Raw genomic sequence first — 14,137 nt, 5'->3', positions numbered from 1 at the left:
TCAAAACATCTACCTACAAAAATAACTGTTTTCCTGTACTGAAGATAGAAGAAAGGAGTAGTCAAGGCTACATAATGACTGTGCCCCTTGCCATCTTTTCTAGAAACATATGGAATTGGTATAAATTGATTTTCTCAAATCCACAAAAATAGCAACATTCCATTTACACCATATTTTCCTTTACATTGCCTACTTCCATTTCTACAGCAGTAAGTCTGAATTTTGTGATTAAATTATTTTTACCTCATACCCATTCCCCCCTCAAATCAATGCATGTATTAGATTTCCAAGTGGAGTTTTCCATGTTGACTATAATCATATCACTGCAAACAATGCAGTGCAGTCACTCTGAATTTAAAGAAGGATTAGATTCCATATGAAAATTTTCCAGCACTGCAAAAAAAAAGTGTATATATACCTAGAGAGAAGAGAAGAAAAGAAATAAACACAGCATTTTCTTTTACATTTGAGAGGTTTGTTTCATGTACAGCTGCTTTCTCTGCTGCTGGTCAATTTCTCTGCAAGTCTAATTAAAAAAGCTCATGTAATTACTCGAAGATTTACAAGCCACTTAAAGGCGAACTGAAATTAGCAAAAGGAAAAGTGAAGGCCCAAAGCATCTGTCTGACAAACTGAAAGCTTAATCGGCACTGGAAGCATGACTGAAGCTGGCTGCTTCTGGCATTAAGGTTTTTCCCACATTCCCAAATCCTTACAGATTCAGGGAAATCCGTGCTACCTTTACCATCCATCGTCTGAGTTCGGAGTCATTAGTTTAAGGTGATACGAAGTACACTGCTTAGTCAAACAACTACAAACACAGGCTGTTAGCAGACTGCAATTAAAAATGTAATTAGTAATGCGCAAGAATAAATTAGCTGGTTTTACCTTTTTCAAATTTAATTGCATGAAATTGTTATTTCAACCCATAATAAACTGCACTTTAAAAACTTAGAAGTTGAAAGAAATTATCAATTTTATCCTGATGTTTCTCACCAAAAAAGTGTTCTTTACAATTAAACCTTCAGAATCTGCTCATTGAAGAGAAGCATGTACTACAGACTCAGATGCCTTTATTCTTCTACGAATACAAACACACCACTAGACAGAAGAAAGAGGTTGTAGTAAGATTAAGTAGATATGCATATTCAGGTTGCAACCAATTAAAGGCTGCATTTCTCTCAGAAGCCTCAACAGAAGACCTTTTACGTATCAAGCTGAAACAAGATTTATCCAAGTCTACATATTTACTTAAGGCTTATATTTTGAGATTCAATTCAAGCTGCTTCCTGTCTTTTTTTTTAAACACAGCACGATGGTACAAGGCATTAAACACAACTACATCAGGTTCCCATCTAAAAGGAAATGGTTTGTGTGTCCTGTAAATCAAGCTTTGAAGCAAACTGTGTACAAAGAAAAAAGAAAACCAGCAGTTATACCAACTTCACTTTTAATTTACTCATATGCTATTTATCATTGTATCCTCAGTTTAATTTAAATGCACCTTCACCTAAGAAAGCACACAGCTTTTAAGCAGATTTACCTGCTTTAAAAATTTCTACTTCTAACCAAGAGAACTGACAAAGTTACATGAAGTTATCTAACCTTATATTGAAGATTACAGGTATTTCAGAACAGTCTTAACACAGAAAATTTTCTTTTCTTTTTCCCTGTTGATTTTTGGGGTCATTGTTTTGTTATTTAGAGAAGGAGGTGGGTGGTTTTTTGTGGGGGGTTTTGTTTGTTTGGGTCTGGTGCTTTTTCATTTGGAGGTTTTTTGGGGTGTTTTGGGTTTTTTTATTTTCTTGGGGGTTTTTTTGTTTACTTCTTTCAGAATACACTCAATAGTCTTTACAAGAGAGTATCAATAACATACGAAAAAGAAGAAGGGGCAAAATACATTGATTACTCCCACAGAAAACAAAAGAGTGGAGAGTTATTTAGGGTTGTTTTTTTAACAGTAAAAACATAGACTATGACTAAAAAATAACCAATTCACTATTTCGGAATGTCCCATAAAATCAAAAGGTCAGCAAAGTAAACAACTCAGACACTTAATATTTATTAACAAAACTTAAAACAGAAGCTACACCCCTTGTCATGTAACCTGGTTTCCAGCTCACAAGATCATCATACCAGTCTCTAGGAAGTTGCATGGACAACAGATGAAGACAGAAACAAAGCAACAGAAGAACATAAGGGGAGCGGGAGGACAATATAAAGACAGATTCACTTTAATGGTCTAATGAATACAACTTAAGTGTAAACAGCATTTCTACCCCTCCCACCCTTTTCTAAATGACAGTATGTCAATTTTAACACTTCTGACCACTGGCTGATTCTCTCCATTCTAGGACTAGATGCTAAGGACAGTCAGAAAGTACACATCTTCAAAAACTGCATGCACTGCAAATTTGAATAGGCCCCTCTGCTACTTGGATTATTCACTGTATAACTTTTTGTATAACTTTCAGTACTCTTAGGTGACTGTAAATATTTTTGGTAAAATATTGTTCGTATTCATTCAAAATTGTTTTGTTAAAGTTACAGAAAATAAAATAAAAATAACATCTGCAGAACTCAACACATTCCTTTCACACAAAGGTTTAAGTTATAACTTAATCGGACCAGACTGCAGCTCAATTCAAAAGGAAGAAATCCGGTTTACACTGCTAAATGGATTAGAGCAGATTTAAGAGAAGGAAATCCAGTTTTACTATGAAGATACACCTCTTGAAACTTTTATATCCTTTAAAAGCTGTCATCTGCAGTCTCAACCTGAAGCAGAGATTCTCCCTCCTACTTGGCTATCAATTGATAGAAAATATTTAAGATATAAGGACTGACTAAAGTTACTTTTTTATGAAAGTTACTCACTTTCCACAGGCAAGTGTTATCATACAAAAAGTTAAAGAAAAGTTAATGGATTCTTTAAAAGGCCCAAGAGAATTTCAGGACTTCCGTATGCTACATAACAACATGTGCCAGAGATTCCACTTGTATACCTCTATCTAACAGAATCTGTGGCATTGGATTAGCACCAAGCTGAAAGCACTGATCAGAAAAGGGTGTCTTACTAAAAAGTTCTGAATGTGCAAGTTCAGTGCATGTTAAACGCTTTAGGGGGTTTATAGTACTTAAGAATAACGATCCCAAATGTATGGAGACTTTCCTTTTTACCCTCCTCCCATTGAAATTGCAGATGTGGAGGAAAACAAAAGAAAGGAAGTACATTCATCGCTGAGAGCTACTTGAGAAAAGGGACTTTCTGAACAATGGGCCGTAATGATGTAGTTTGAGGTGGTGCTCCATTTTGGTCAAACGTACAAAAAAGTACCTACACCGTCTATTCGGCTGGAGTCTATTCGGACATACTCTTTATTAATACGCTTTCTGCCAACATATATATGTATATAAGTATGCACATTTTAATTATTTGAGCAGCTTATGCATTATTCTGGAAGGGTATACGGTTCGAGTCTTGGGTTCAAACAACATACGGTACCAACACTGTGTCATAACCCTCATTCTACTTGGGATACGGGGCTTCCTAGAGTTTACGGACACCAGCGGAAAAGTCAGCCCAAAGCTGCCCGGGAAAAGAAGACGCGCCCGCTCCGCCGTTCAACAAAGTGCGCCGCAGCCGCCCGGAGCGCCGAGCCCCGCCAAACTTTCACCTCCCCGGTAATGCCCGTCCGCTGCTCGGCCCGGAGCGCGGCTGGTGGGGAGAACCACACCGCCACCGCCGCCGCTCCCGGCTCCCCGGGAAGCGCCCGGGCACGGGCTGCACCGCCGGCTCCGCGGACGAGCGCGCCGCCCGCCCCCGCCCCGGGCAGCCCGGCCACGGCCACCGCCGCCGCCGCGCCTCGCCCGCCCACAGGTGTCCCCCTGCCGCCGCGCCCGCCGGCACCGCGCCCCGCCGCAGGTGGGGAGGGCAACTTTCCAACTGCGGGGAGCGCGCCCCGCCCCGCCTATACCTGCAGCCCGCGCCTCCGCAGGATGCCCGGCTCGTCCATGCCGGCGCTCCGCCGCCCTCACGCCGCGCGGCGCCGCCTGGCCATGCCGGACCGCCCGGACCCCGCTCCGCATCCCCGCAGCTGCCGAGCGCTGACATCACGCCCGCGCCGATTGGCGCCGCCGCCGCACGTGACCGCGCGAGGTGCGCGCCCCGGCAACTTCGGGGCGCAGTCCGGCGGCCGCTCCCGCAGCGCCCGCGGCCCCCGCTGCCATTCGGGCAACCCGGGGCGCCAGGGCCATGAAGAACGAGTTTTCCTTTACTTGCAGGATGGAACTGCAGTAGTGGTACAACGGCTCCCTGTAAGAAGCCGCGCCCCACTGAATTCCCAAGTGCGGCTGCGGAGAACCCGCGGAGAGAGGACGGATTGTCTCAGGGGTGCAGGCACCGCGGCCAGCAGGTCCGGCTTGACCTTGGGCTTGTCGCCCCGGGGCCTCTCACCAGCTCAGCTGACCCGACTGGTGCAAGGAAAACTCGTCTCCGTCAAAAACTAGGTACTAGATCCTTAAAGGTTATGTCTGAAAGAACAGATTTTAAGGAGCAAAACGGCAGAGGGAGTTTTCATATCTGCCAAGCTGCTGGTTAAACAGATCACTGATTTCCTTCCCTCCCCCACCCCCCCCGCAAAGGTTGTCACCATACTATTAGCTATTCACCCATTAACAGTCTAAGATGAGGCTACAACAATCACAGCCTTAAATCTAGTATGAAAAAGAAATATTGATTTCCTGTCATATTGCATCATTTTGAGAAGTAGTCCATGTACATTCCATAGTAGTAAAACCTGCCAGGAGCAAAGGCATTTAGACCAAAAAAAAAAAAAATTAAGGACTGCTGAAAGGATAACACTGAGCAGTAACAGCCTATCTGAAGATCTGAAGAACAGAGAAAGAAAAGGCTGCTGTATTCCCTGCCCCCAACCCTCACCTCTTCTTCATATAACTAACATGCATTAAAGTTATTGTTTTACACTTGTTCAAGTTAAAACCATAAAATTTCTGCTATTAAGCTACATTTATCTGATACTTCCAACTGTATTATTCTAAAAAGCAGTCAATTTTTATCTAAGTTACACGGTTACATTAACTAAACACACTTCCTCTTCCCAGTCCCTCCATGTCTCCAGCCCCAAATGCATCCATCATATTTGGTCAATGGCTTACATCTCAGCCATCACAGACTTCAGTTACAGGATGAGAGTAGTACTTTAGTTCAGAAAGAAGATAATCATACTGACCAAAACTCCACTTCCAAAAGAGGGAGACAAGGAAAATCAAACACACTGATAGATTTACAAATCTGTAGGCCAGAAGCAGATATGCAACCATCCTGCCTTCCTCTGTAACAAATGCTACTCATCCCTCCTGAATTCATTTTTCAAGAGTAGTATCTCTTTAAGCAGCATGCTGAACCAAGTGAAAACTTTTTTTGCTTTACAGAATCAAACTGAAAAGTGACCAGAGCCCCTCACCTGCTTGAAGTAGAGGGAAAAATGTTTACATTATCTCCTATGGATTCCATTCCACTCAATATTCCCATTTTCCCTCTTCCATTTCAAAATGTCATCTTTCTTCTTCCTATAACACTTTAAAACTTTGTCACAATCATTTGCATCCACGTTGTCTGCACATAGCATCTCTTCTGTGTTTCTGTTTCCAAAAACAACACAGGCAAATTAATGACAATCTAAATGCTCTTGCATGCTTTCAGTAAGGGTGGCAAAAATTAAGTAACCAAAGATTGTCAAGTTTCAAGGATGAGAGGCAAGATCTTACCATTTGTCTCTCATGACACACTGCAAGTTTCAGCTGCAAGGTCGTTTGCATTTTTACACCCAATCTTTATACATATTGCACAAGTTTTATTTTAATCACTGAAATACAAAAGCTCCCAATGCTCAATTTATCAGTTCCTTTAAAGGTAAGTTATACTGAAGCGTAGTTAGCTTTAGTCCAACCATCACTTCAGCCTAACTGTGTATAAAACTGTGTATGTATGAATTAAGTCCAATCTACCTCAGAGGTCATTACTGGAACAACAGCATAAGAAAGTCAAGTAATGTGTCACTGACAAGTGTCGGAATCCAGAACACCCCTCTGGGTGCCCTGGATGGCCAAAGCCACTGGGAGGGGGCTCTGAGACCCTGGCATGCAGCCAAAGACACACGTGGGGTTTTGATCTTAGCCCGTGGAGCAACTTACTAACTCTGTATGAAGAATTACAAGCCATACACACACAAGTTTAGATTGCATAGTAGAGATAATCACGAAGTGAAAGGAAGGATTTTTGAGTGCTGTACAGGGGGGTTTTAAGCCTTGTACGCAGGGGTCCAAGTTTTGTACATGGGGGTCAGGAGATCTAAGATGGAGGGATTTGGGTGTGCCCTGTCCTCTTTCTTTCTCCTTCCTAGCCTCCATGTCTTTGGTGGTGTTGGCACTCACAGATTGGTTTAGAGTAGAAAGTCACCATTCAATATAGATAGTAGGCATTGGGGAAAAGGTATAAACATGTAGTATGTAATATATGATATAAAAGATGGCACCAGCCCCCTGGGAGGGCAGTGTGCCTTTGTCTGATCTGCTGAACGGGCCACAGCAGTTCAGGGAGAAGAATCTTTTAGATAACCAACAATAAACAACCTTGAGAACAGACAACAGAGGACTACTGAGTCTTTCTTTAAAGGCACGGGTTGGAGGAGGGACTTTTCCATCTTTCAGGGTCACCACAATCCGGGGGCTGGAAACCCAACATCTGGCGTCCCTGGATGGGCAGAAGACCCGACAGACAAGCACAGATGCAAAAAGCCCACAACCTAACAAAACACCTCAAGTTTCACAGAAGTTATAATATTACAGCAGAACAATTTACAGAAAGGATTATAGGCAGACAAAGAGCACAGATGTACATGCATGAAGAAACTAGCCAACTACAGAGTGCAAGTGTAATATACTCTGCAATATGCTGAAGGTCATTGGTACAGCTACCTAAGTAATACTGGAAGGCAGAAGAATGAAACAAAGAGAAGACTGCCTTCCAGTGGAAGATGAGATCATGCTCAAATAGAAGAGTATAAAACTATATTTCAGTGAGAAGTACATTCACTATCAATTCTAGAACTGGCATTTTCCTAGGCTTGTGCTGCATTTTATTAAGGTGTACTGGAAGGAACTGAAAGGCAGATGTTTGCACATAAGAAGGAAAGCATTCACTGAATTTTCTCACAATTTATGAATCTCTTTAGTTATTGCCGAAAGTGCATCTTCATGTTTAAAAATGCATATAGCATAGCTTTTTCTGGAGTGTTTCATTATTTTCAGATTATTATTTCAGTTATGTTCACCATCAAAACCATGGCAGGTAAGATTGTGGTATATAAGAATTTGTGTTTTAGAAGAAAAATCCCTGCTCTTTGAAACGTTTTAATATAATTATCCTTATATTTATATACAAGAAATACAGCAAAATACCTCACATATTCATTCACATCACAGGCCTAATTCAGTTGTACATGCACCACAAAACAAAATGCATACAGTGAATGAAAAAAGTTTTTTTTCCCTTCCACCCATCAGGGAAGACAAAATTATTTTAGGACAACAGTAATCAACCTCCAATTTTGCCCAAAATTTTTCTCCCCTATAAATGAAGTATTTGACCTGATTAAATGTGAAGGATATTTCAGAATTAATTTAGAACATACACCTAAGCCCATGTTTATTTAAAGCTGCAAAGAAACATGGCAGAAGATAGTTTTCAGGACAATTACAAAAATCTACTAAGTTTTTATCTTCATTCAACTGCCACTTTTTTGCATTAATCATACAGCTTCACTTTAAAAATTATACTGATTGACAAAACAAGAAAATTTAGAAATCACTGTAATTACTGAAATCAGCCAATCAACCAGACAAAACCGAAGCATGCAAAACTATATATGAATATGTAACTAGAGTTTTACAATGCAGATTTAATTTAAAATTAATTTTATGCATACACATGGGAATGTGTGGCTGCCACTCTCATACTACACACGGTGGTAGCATATGATAAATCATATTAATTATGCACCATGAAAAAAGTCAGGGCTATTTCCTATACCTTAAATACTCAACAGCATCCAGTCACCATCACTGAGTTTTAAAAATAATTATTTTCTTCCTAAATGTGAGAATTCATATGCTTAGAATAGATAACAAGTAATGAAATAATTGCCTTATAGTCTGATAACCTGCTACGCAAAATAACAGGAACTTTTTTCCAGCACAGGTAAAAAGGGAGCTTTCCATCGTATTTTTGTCCACTGATAAGCTATTCAACTAACTTATTAGAAAAATTAAAGTATTTCAACTGCCATAATTTCAGAAGTCAAGGTAAGTGAACTACAACTACAGATATCTGGAAGTGATTAACATTAATTCTTATGCAGCCTTTTTCTAAATACACTAGAGATGAGAGAACTATTAAGAGTACACCATAGCATGTTCCCCTGAATGTTGTAGTTACAATGGGTTTGAAACAAACTCCTGCAAACACTGCTTTTGTGGTTTTGAATGGAGAGCAGCCCCACAGCAATGGACCTGGGGTTCTGGTCCATGGCAAGTTGAACATGAGCCAGCAGTGCCCTGGCAGCCAGGAGGGCCAAGTGTGTCCTGGGGGCATCAGGGACAGCATCACCAGCTGGGCAAGGGAGGGGATTGCTCTGCTCTGCTCTGCACTGGGGCAGCCTCACCTCGAGTGCGGGGGGCAGTTCTGGGTGCCACAGTGTAAAAGAAGACAGAAAGCCATTAGAGAGTGTCCAAAGGAGAGCAACAAAGACAGTGAAGAGTCTGGAGGGAAAGCCAGAGCAGCTGAGGTCACTTGGTCAGTTGAGTCTGGAGAAAAGGAGACTGAGGAAAGAATGTACAATGTCCACACAAGAGGAAGCAGAAGGACAAGTACCAATCTCTTCAGTCTCAAGACCAGTGACAGGACTTGAGGAAAAGGCATGAAGCTGTCAAGGAGGGTTTAGATTGGATATTAGAAGAAGTTTCTTCACCCAGAGGGTGGCTGGGCACTGGAACAGGCTCTCCAGGAAAGTGGTCACAGCAACAGCCTGACAGAGTTCAAGCATTTGGACAACATGCTCAGGCACATGGTGTGACTCTTGGGGTGTCCTGCACAAGATCAGGAGTTGGATTCAATTATCCTTGTGTATCCCTTCCCAGCCACATTATTGTGTGCTTCCATAGTATTTTAAAGAATAAACTGTCAAGTGAAGACAACATTACAGTGCCACAAAGGAGCTCAAGTTTATTTTTCTGAATGGTTGTAAAAGAAATTGAGCCACCTTTGTTCCACACCAAAACAATCATACTCTGCATATAATTAAGAAATAATCTAGATAACATTCCTGTTCTGTAGTATTCTGAAAACAGTTTCAGTTCCTAAAGGAATTTTATACTGAGTATTTTACACTGAATTTTGAACACCCTATGCAGACACAGTCCATTTTTTTCTATTACACAGACACAGAGAAAATCCCTAAAAACATTACCCAGAAGTTTTCAACTGTCCCATACAAATATATCCACACCAAACCATTCATACTGTCATTCCACAATGCTTTGGGGAAAAGGGATTTCATTAGAATATTAATGGATACCAGATCATCATCACAGGATGTCACAGAAGCATGAAAGCAAAATCCATGTGTGGTGCTGGGAGATGGGAGCATACATTTTCTTAAATCAATCTGACAGAAGTGAAACAAAATGAAGATTACCTTTAAAGAATTTTATATAGATCAACATCTAGCCATCTTAAGTAAGTCAAAACCTTATAGTGTCACTCTGTAATTTTACACAACCCAAGAGTTTTCTTTAATGCAATGTTTTTAATGTTATCTGAGGAGAAAAGCATTATGGAAACAATTCTATCCATCTGCCTCTTGTTCCTTCAAGTTCTGGAAGTTCTGTCATCTGTGAACTGTCACTGAAATTGGCTACAGAACCAGAAGTGAGACATTTCATCAAAATTAGCAGCAAAAATTGACAGACCAACACTTAACACCATCACTGAGATAAGCGATGCTGAAATCCACCCGAAGCCTTTCTCAGTCTGTACATCTAGACTAGAAAACAGAACTGTAGCTCTGCAATATATTTTTCAAGAATTTTCTCACACAACCACAGGAAAGAATGTTCTTTCAGCATTAACAGGAAAGTGTATTCAAGATATTCAGTCAGTGCAGGAATATAGGCCAGCTATATCACAAACTAATTGAATGGGGTAATGAAAATCCACCACTCAGTTTTCATTATTTATTTTCCAAGACTTTATTTACCCATAGAAGCTATGCAATGATATCATATGAAGGTACACATTACTTTCAGAAATTGAGAAACCAATTCTCTCACTTTAGAGTGTTAGGAGCTAAAGTTGCCATGTCTAAATTTGAGATGGATAAAGCCAATTTATTAACAATTATTAACATACATTGAAATTCCGAGAAACTAATGAATTTAACAGAATCAAGTTACATCGCCAACATCACAATCAACTACTAACAAGGCCCAGTAATTCATATACAATTTTAGACTCTGTGAGCAATACATATTTTTACTATCTAAAGTGAAAAGGTTACACTATTTCATCTATATAGCCATTTATGCTCCTGTATACATTTGCCTAATGTCCCTTTTGAGGGCCTACAAAAAGCACAGAATAAATGCTCCATGTGAAACCAACAGCTCCCTTTCAGGGTGCAACATGTTAACCCACTACTTCCCAGAAGAAAACAGACATGATCCACAAGCCAATGTTTTCAAGGCACCTCTGAGTCCCCAGCTACAGCACTGAGAAGGTATTGCTAGTCTGACAATAAACCATGAGTTCTCACCAGTTTTTTCCTCTATCCTCCTTCAGTATTACAATACTACCCACACACACAAAGTGCATTACTCCATCTATGTGCGGTTTCAGCCCCTGGATTGTGGTGACCCCAAAAGATGGAAAAGTCCCTCCTCCAACCCGTGCCTTTAAAGAAAGACTCAGTAGTCCTCTGTTGTCTGTTCTCAAGGTTGTTTATTGTTGGTTATCTAAAAGATTCTTCTCCTGAACTGCTGTGGCCCGTTCAGCAGATCAGACAAAGGCACACTGCCCTCCCAGGGGGCTGGTGCCATCTTTTATATCATATATTACGTACTACATGTTTATACCTTTTCCCCCAATGCCTACTATCTATATTGAATGGTGACTTTCTACTCTAAACCAATCTGTGAGTGCCAACGTCACCAAAGACATGGAGGCTAGGAAGGAGAAAGAAAGAGGACAGGGCACACCCAAATCCCTCCATCTTAAAACTCCTGACCCCCATGTACAAAACTTGGACCCCTGCGTACAAGGCTTAAAACCCCCTTGTACAGCACTCAAAAATCCTTCCTTTCACTTCGTGATTATCTCTACTATGCAATCTAAACTTGTGTGTGTGTGGCTTGTAATTCTTCATACAGAGTTAGTAAGTTGCTCCACGGGCTAAGATCAAAACCCCACGTGTGTCTTTGGCTGCATGCCAGGGTCTCAGATGCTTTTGACCCGGGTCTGGAACATCCGAGAATGTCTGTGGGACATTCTGAGTTCCGACACATCTACATCTCTTCTATGGTTCAGAAGTAAAGACTTTTGGACAATAATCACTGCATGGATTGACAGAGCACCATTTAATTTGTGTTCCACTTCACCACATTACACAAACACATATTCAGGTAAGCCAGGCTGGCTTCCTGAGTGTCCAAGATGCACTCCAATTACCAGGTCCAGCAATGCATTAAGAGACAGTTTATTATTCTCACTGTATATTACTAAGGATACAGATCACAAGCAGGGAAAATTCAAGATTCCTCAGTTAGCAAAACTGTAATTCTCATCTTCTAGAACAGATAAACCTACACAAGTTGCAAACCACAGCAGACATGTGCAACAGTTTATTACATTTAAGGCAGTACGACTGACTGCTGCTGTTTCTTATTAAAAGAAAACATTACTGATTCTGTTACTTGTATTTTAAGGTTCTTGGAAATAAAGTACTTCCTCCCGTCAAAGAAAGCAGGTGTACCTTGCCAACAGTCACCATAACACACGCAGGAATGGACACATTCCATGGAGAGAGCAGATACACACCGGGTCCTCTCGCCACCTGCCGGACAAAATTCTACTTGCACCTACTTGTCTCTGGCTTCACCACTCATTCGGAGGGGCTAATTTGTTACCTTATGTAATCAATCCCTCATGAAAATATTACCCAAAAAAAAATCTGTTGCAGAAGAAAACCAATTTTTCAAACAAGTTACTTAAAGAAGTTAATAAATTCTTCTTTCAGGGACAGAACATATACAAGAAGATGGTTCACAACAGATAGGCCAGCTTCATCCATTTTGCCTTTTCCATCAAATACTGTGTTTCTTACTCCATCAAAAGGCATAGCTAGATCATCAATCTAAAAAAGGCAGTCAACCCTGCAATTCTCTACATCTTCCATAATTACACAATAACATAAAAGAAATTTCTTTCTGAAAAGACAGGCACATCGTGAGTACAGTCTGAATCTCTCATGGGTCTCCTTTCAACAAGAACTGAAATACATATATCATGTTCTCCTTTTTTTTCAAAAGTTGCTGAACTATTTGCCTCAGTATCTCCCCAAAATAAGTGTAACATCAAACATACAGAAGCTATGCCATTTTTAATCTTAGAATTTGAAGTGCCACACATATAGCTATGTTTTCAGAGAGCAAATAAAAACCCCTCTGAGTTGAGGCTTTTCTAACAATCTGCTCAGTGGAATATTTCACATCCTGTAAATGGAAAAGGAACCAAATTCTTTAAAAAAATCTCATGGCAAAATAGTAATAGCAATTGCATTCAGAATAATCCCTGTCAGACATTTAGAAGTTTGACTCTCAAGTGAAATCAGTAGTAGGCAAGCTCCACTTCAACCAAAATTTTGCAAGGTTTAAGTTCTTGTTTGAGATCACTCTGAACAATGATGCATCTAGTCTCCTTTATTTTGATGTCCCATTTTCATTTTTAGAAGCATTTAATCTCAACACTTGCAATGCAAGTGTTTTCTCAATGAGATAATATATTAATGTACTTTCTCTTAAGGACACATAATCTTTCTTAATGTGTTTTGGCTGTTTCTTCCACTATAAGATTCAATACTTTCCACTATACTGGACTATACATGGTCCAGCTGCTTCACAAAAACACTTTCCTTCATTAGAGAGCAATATTAAGCCTTTCAACATTCAAATTAATTCAGAAAATACCTTGTTGAAGTCTTGACACCCTATGGACAGAAGTTCCATTACAAATCAGCAAAGTAAGGAAGTCTGGAATAAAAGGGAACATTCTCCTAATGATTACTAGTTGCAATCCCATATTTAATAGGCAGAGGACATATAACAAGCATACCAAAAAGATTTATTCACAGTTACAACTTTCTGGAAAAGCAACTTCATGCTAGGAATGTTTGTTCAGGATATGCTTTTACTGGAAAGAAAAATTGTCATAATAATGAAATGCACTGAGATCCAACTTCACTGTAGGCTAGTTCTCTTACTTGACTTGATTTTTTCTCCCTCATTTACAGCAGGCAATCTCATAATTCAACTTTGTTTCTTACCACCTTCATCCTCTCACAAATAGACAGCTCAACAGACAACAAAAGGAATCTGTGATCGGCCAAGTGCATATTATTACTAGGAAATTATTCCATGCTTACAAAGCCAACCATCATTTCTGAATTTAACTGACCAAATACTGAGTATCTTCCATTATACCACATAATGGCAGCTATTCTGCAATGATCAAGAGGTTAAATGCATCCATGAGAGAGTAGCAGTTAACCAATCTCCTGCTGATTATTGTATCTTTTACTCAAGTAACATTGGGTCAACTTGAGCACTTACCTAGTTTCTTAATTTCCACAACACCATGAAAGAAAATTCTTAATAGATGGAATGATCTTACTGCACCATGACTTCATTAAAAATCTGATAGAATTGGATACAGACATGCACCACAAGTGGGCGTACTGTGATAAAAGAAAAAAAAAGCAGACAATACTTTCTAGCTTTACTGAGG

At 40.1% G+C, this 14,137-nt stretch overlaps 1 protein-coding gene across 5 annotated transcripts in view; it reads right to left on the bottom strand.

The window, feature by feature from the left end:
• The window catches only part of MAST4 (microtubule associated serine/threonine kinase family member 4), a 292,655-nt gene that overhangs the window by 184,543 nt on the left and 93,975 nt on the right, over window positions 1-14,137 (bottom strand). The window contains exon 1 of one of the 5 annotated variants that reach the window (XM_038123726.1): window positions 3,978-4,615. The exons of 3 other annotated variants lie outside the window; for them this stretch is intronic. In XM_038123726.1, the coding sequence (XP_037979654.1) occupies window positions 3,978-4,016 (39 nt within the window). In that variant the 5' untranslated portion in view covers window positions 4,017-4,615. Of the gene's footprint in view, window positions 1-3,977; window positions 4,616-14,137 lie in introns of those variants that run through there. One more of the 5 variants, XM_038123731.1, reaches the window with a different exon arrangement.

Source organism: Motacilla alba, chromosome Z (genome assembly GCF_015832195.1).
Source record: "Motacilla alba alba isolate MOTALB_02 chromosome Z, Motacilla_alba_V1.0_pri, whole genome shotgun sequence".
NCBI lineage: Eukaryota > Metazoa > Chordata > Aves > Passeriformes > Motacillidae > Motacilla > Motacilla alba.
This window is presented reverse-complemented; position numbering and strand designations above follow the sequence as displayed.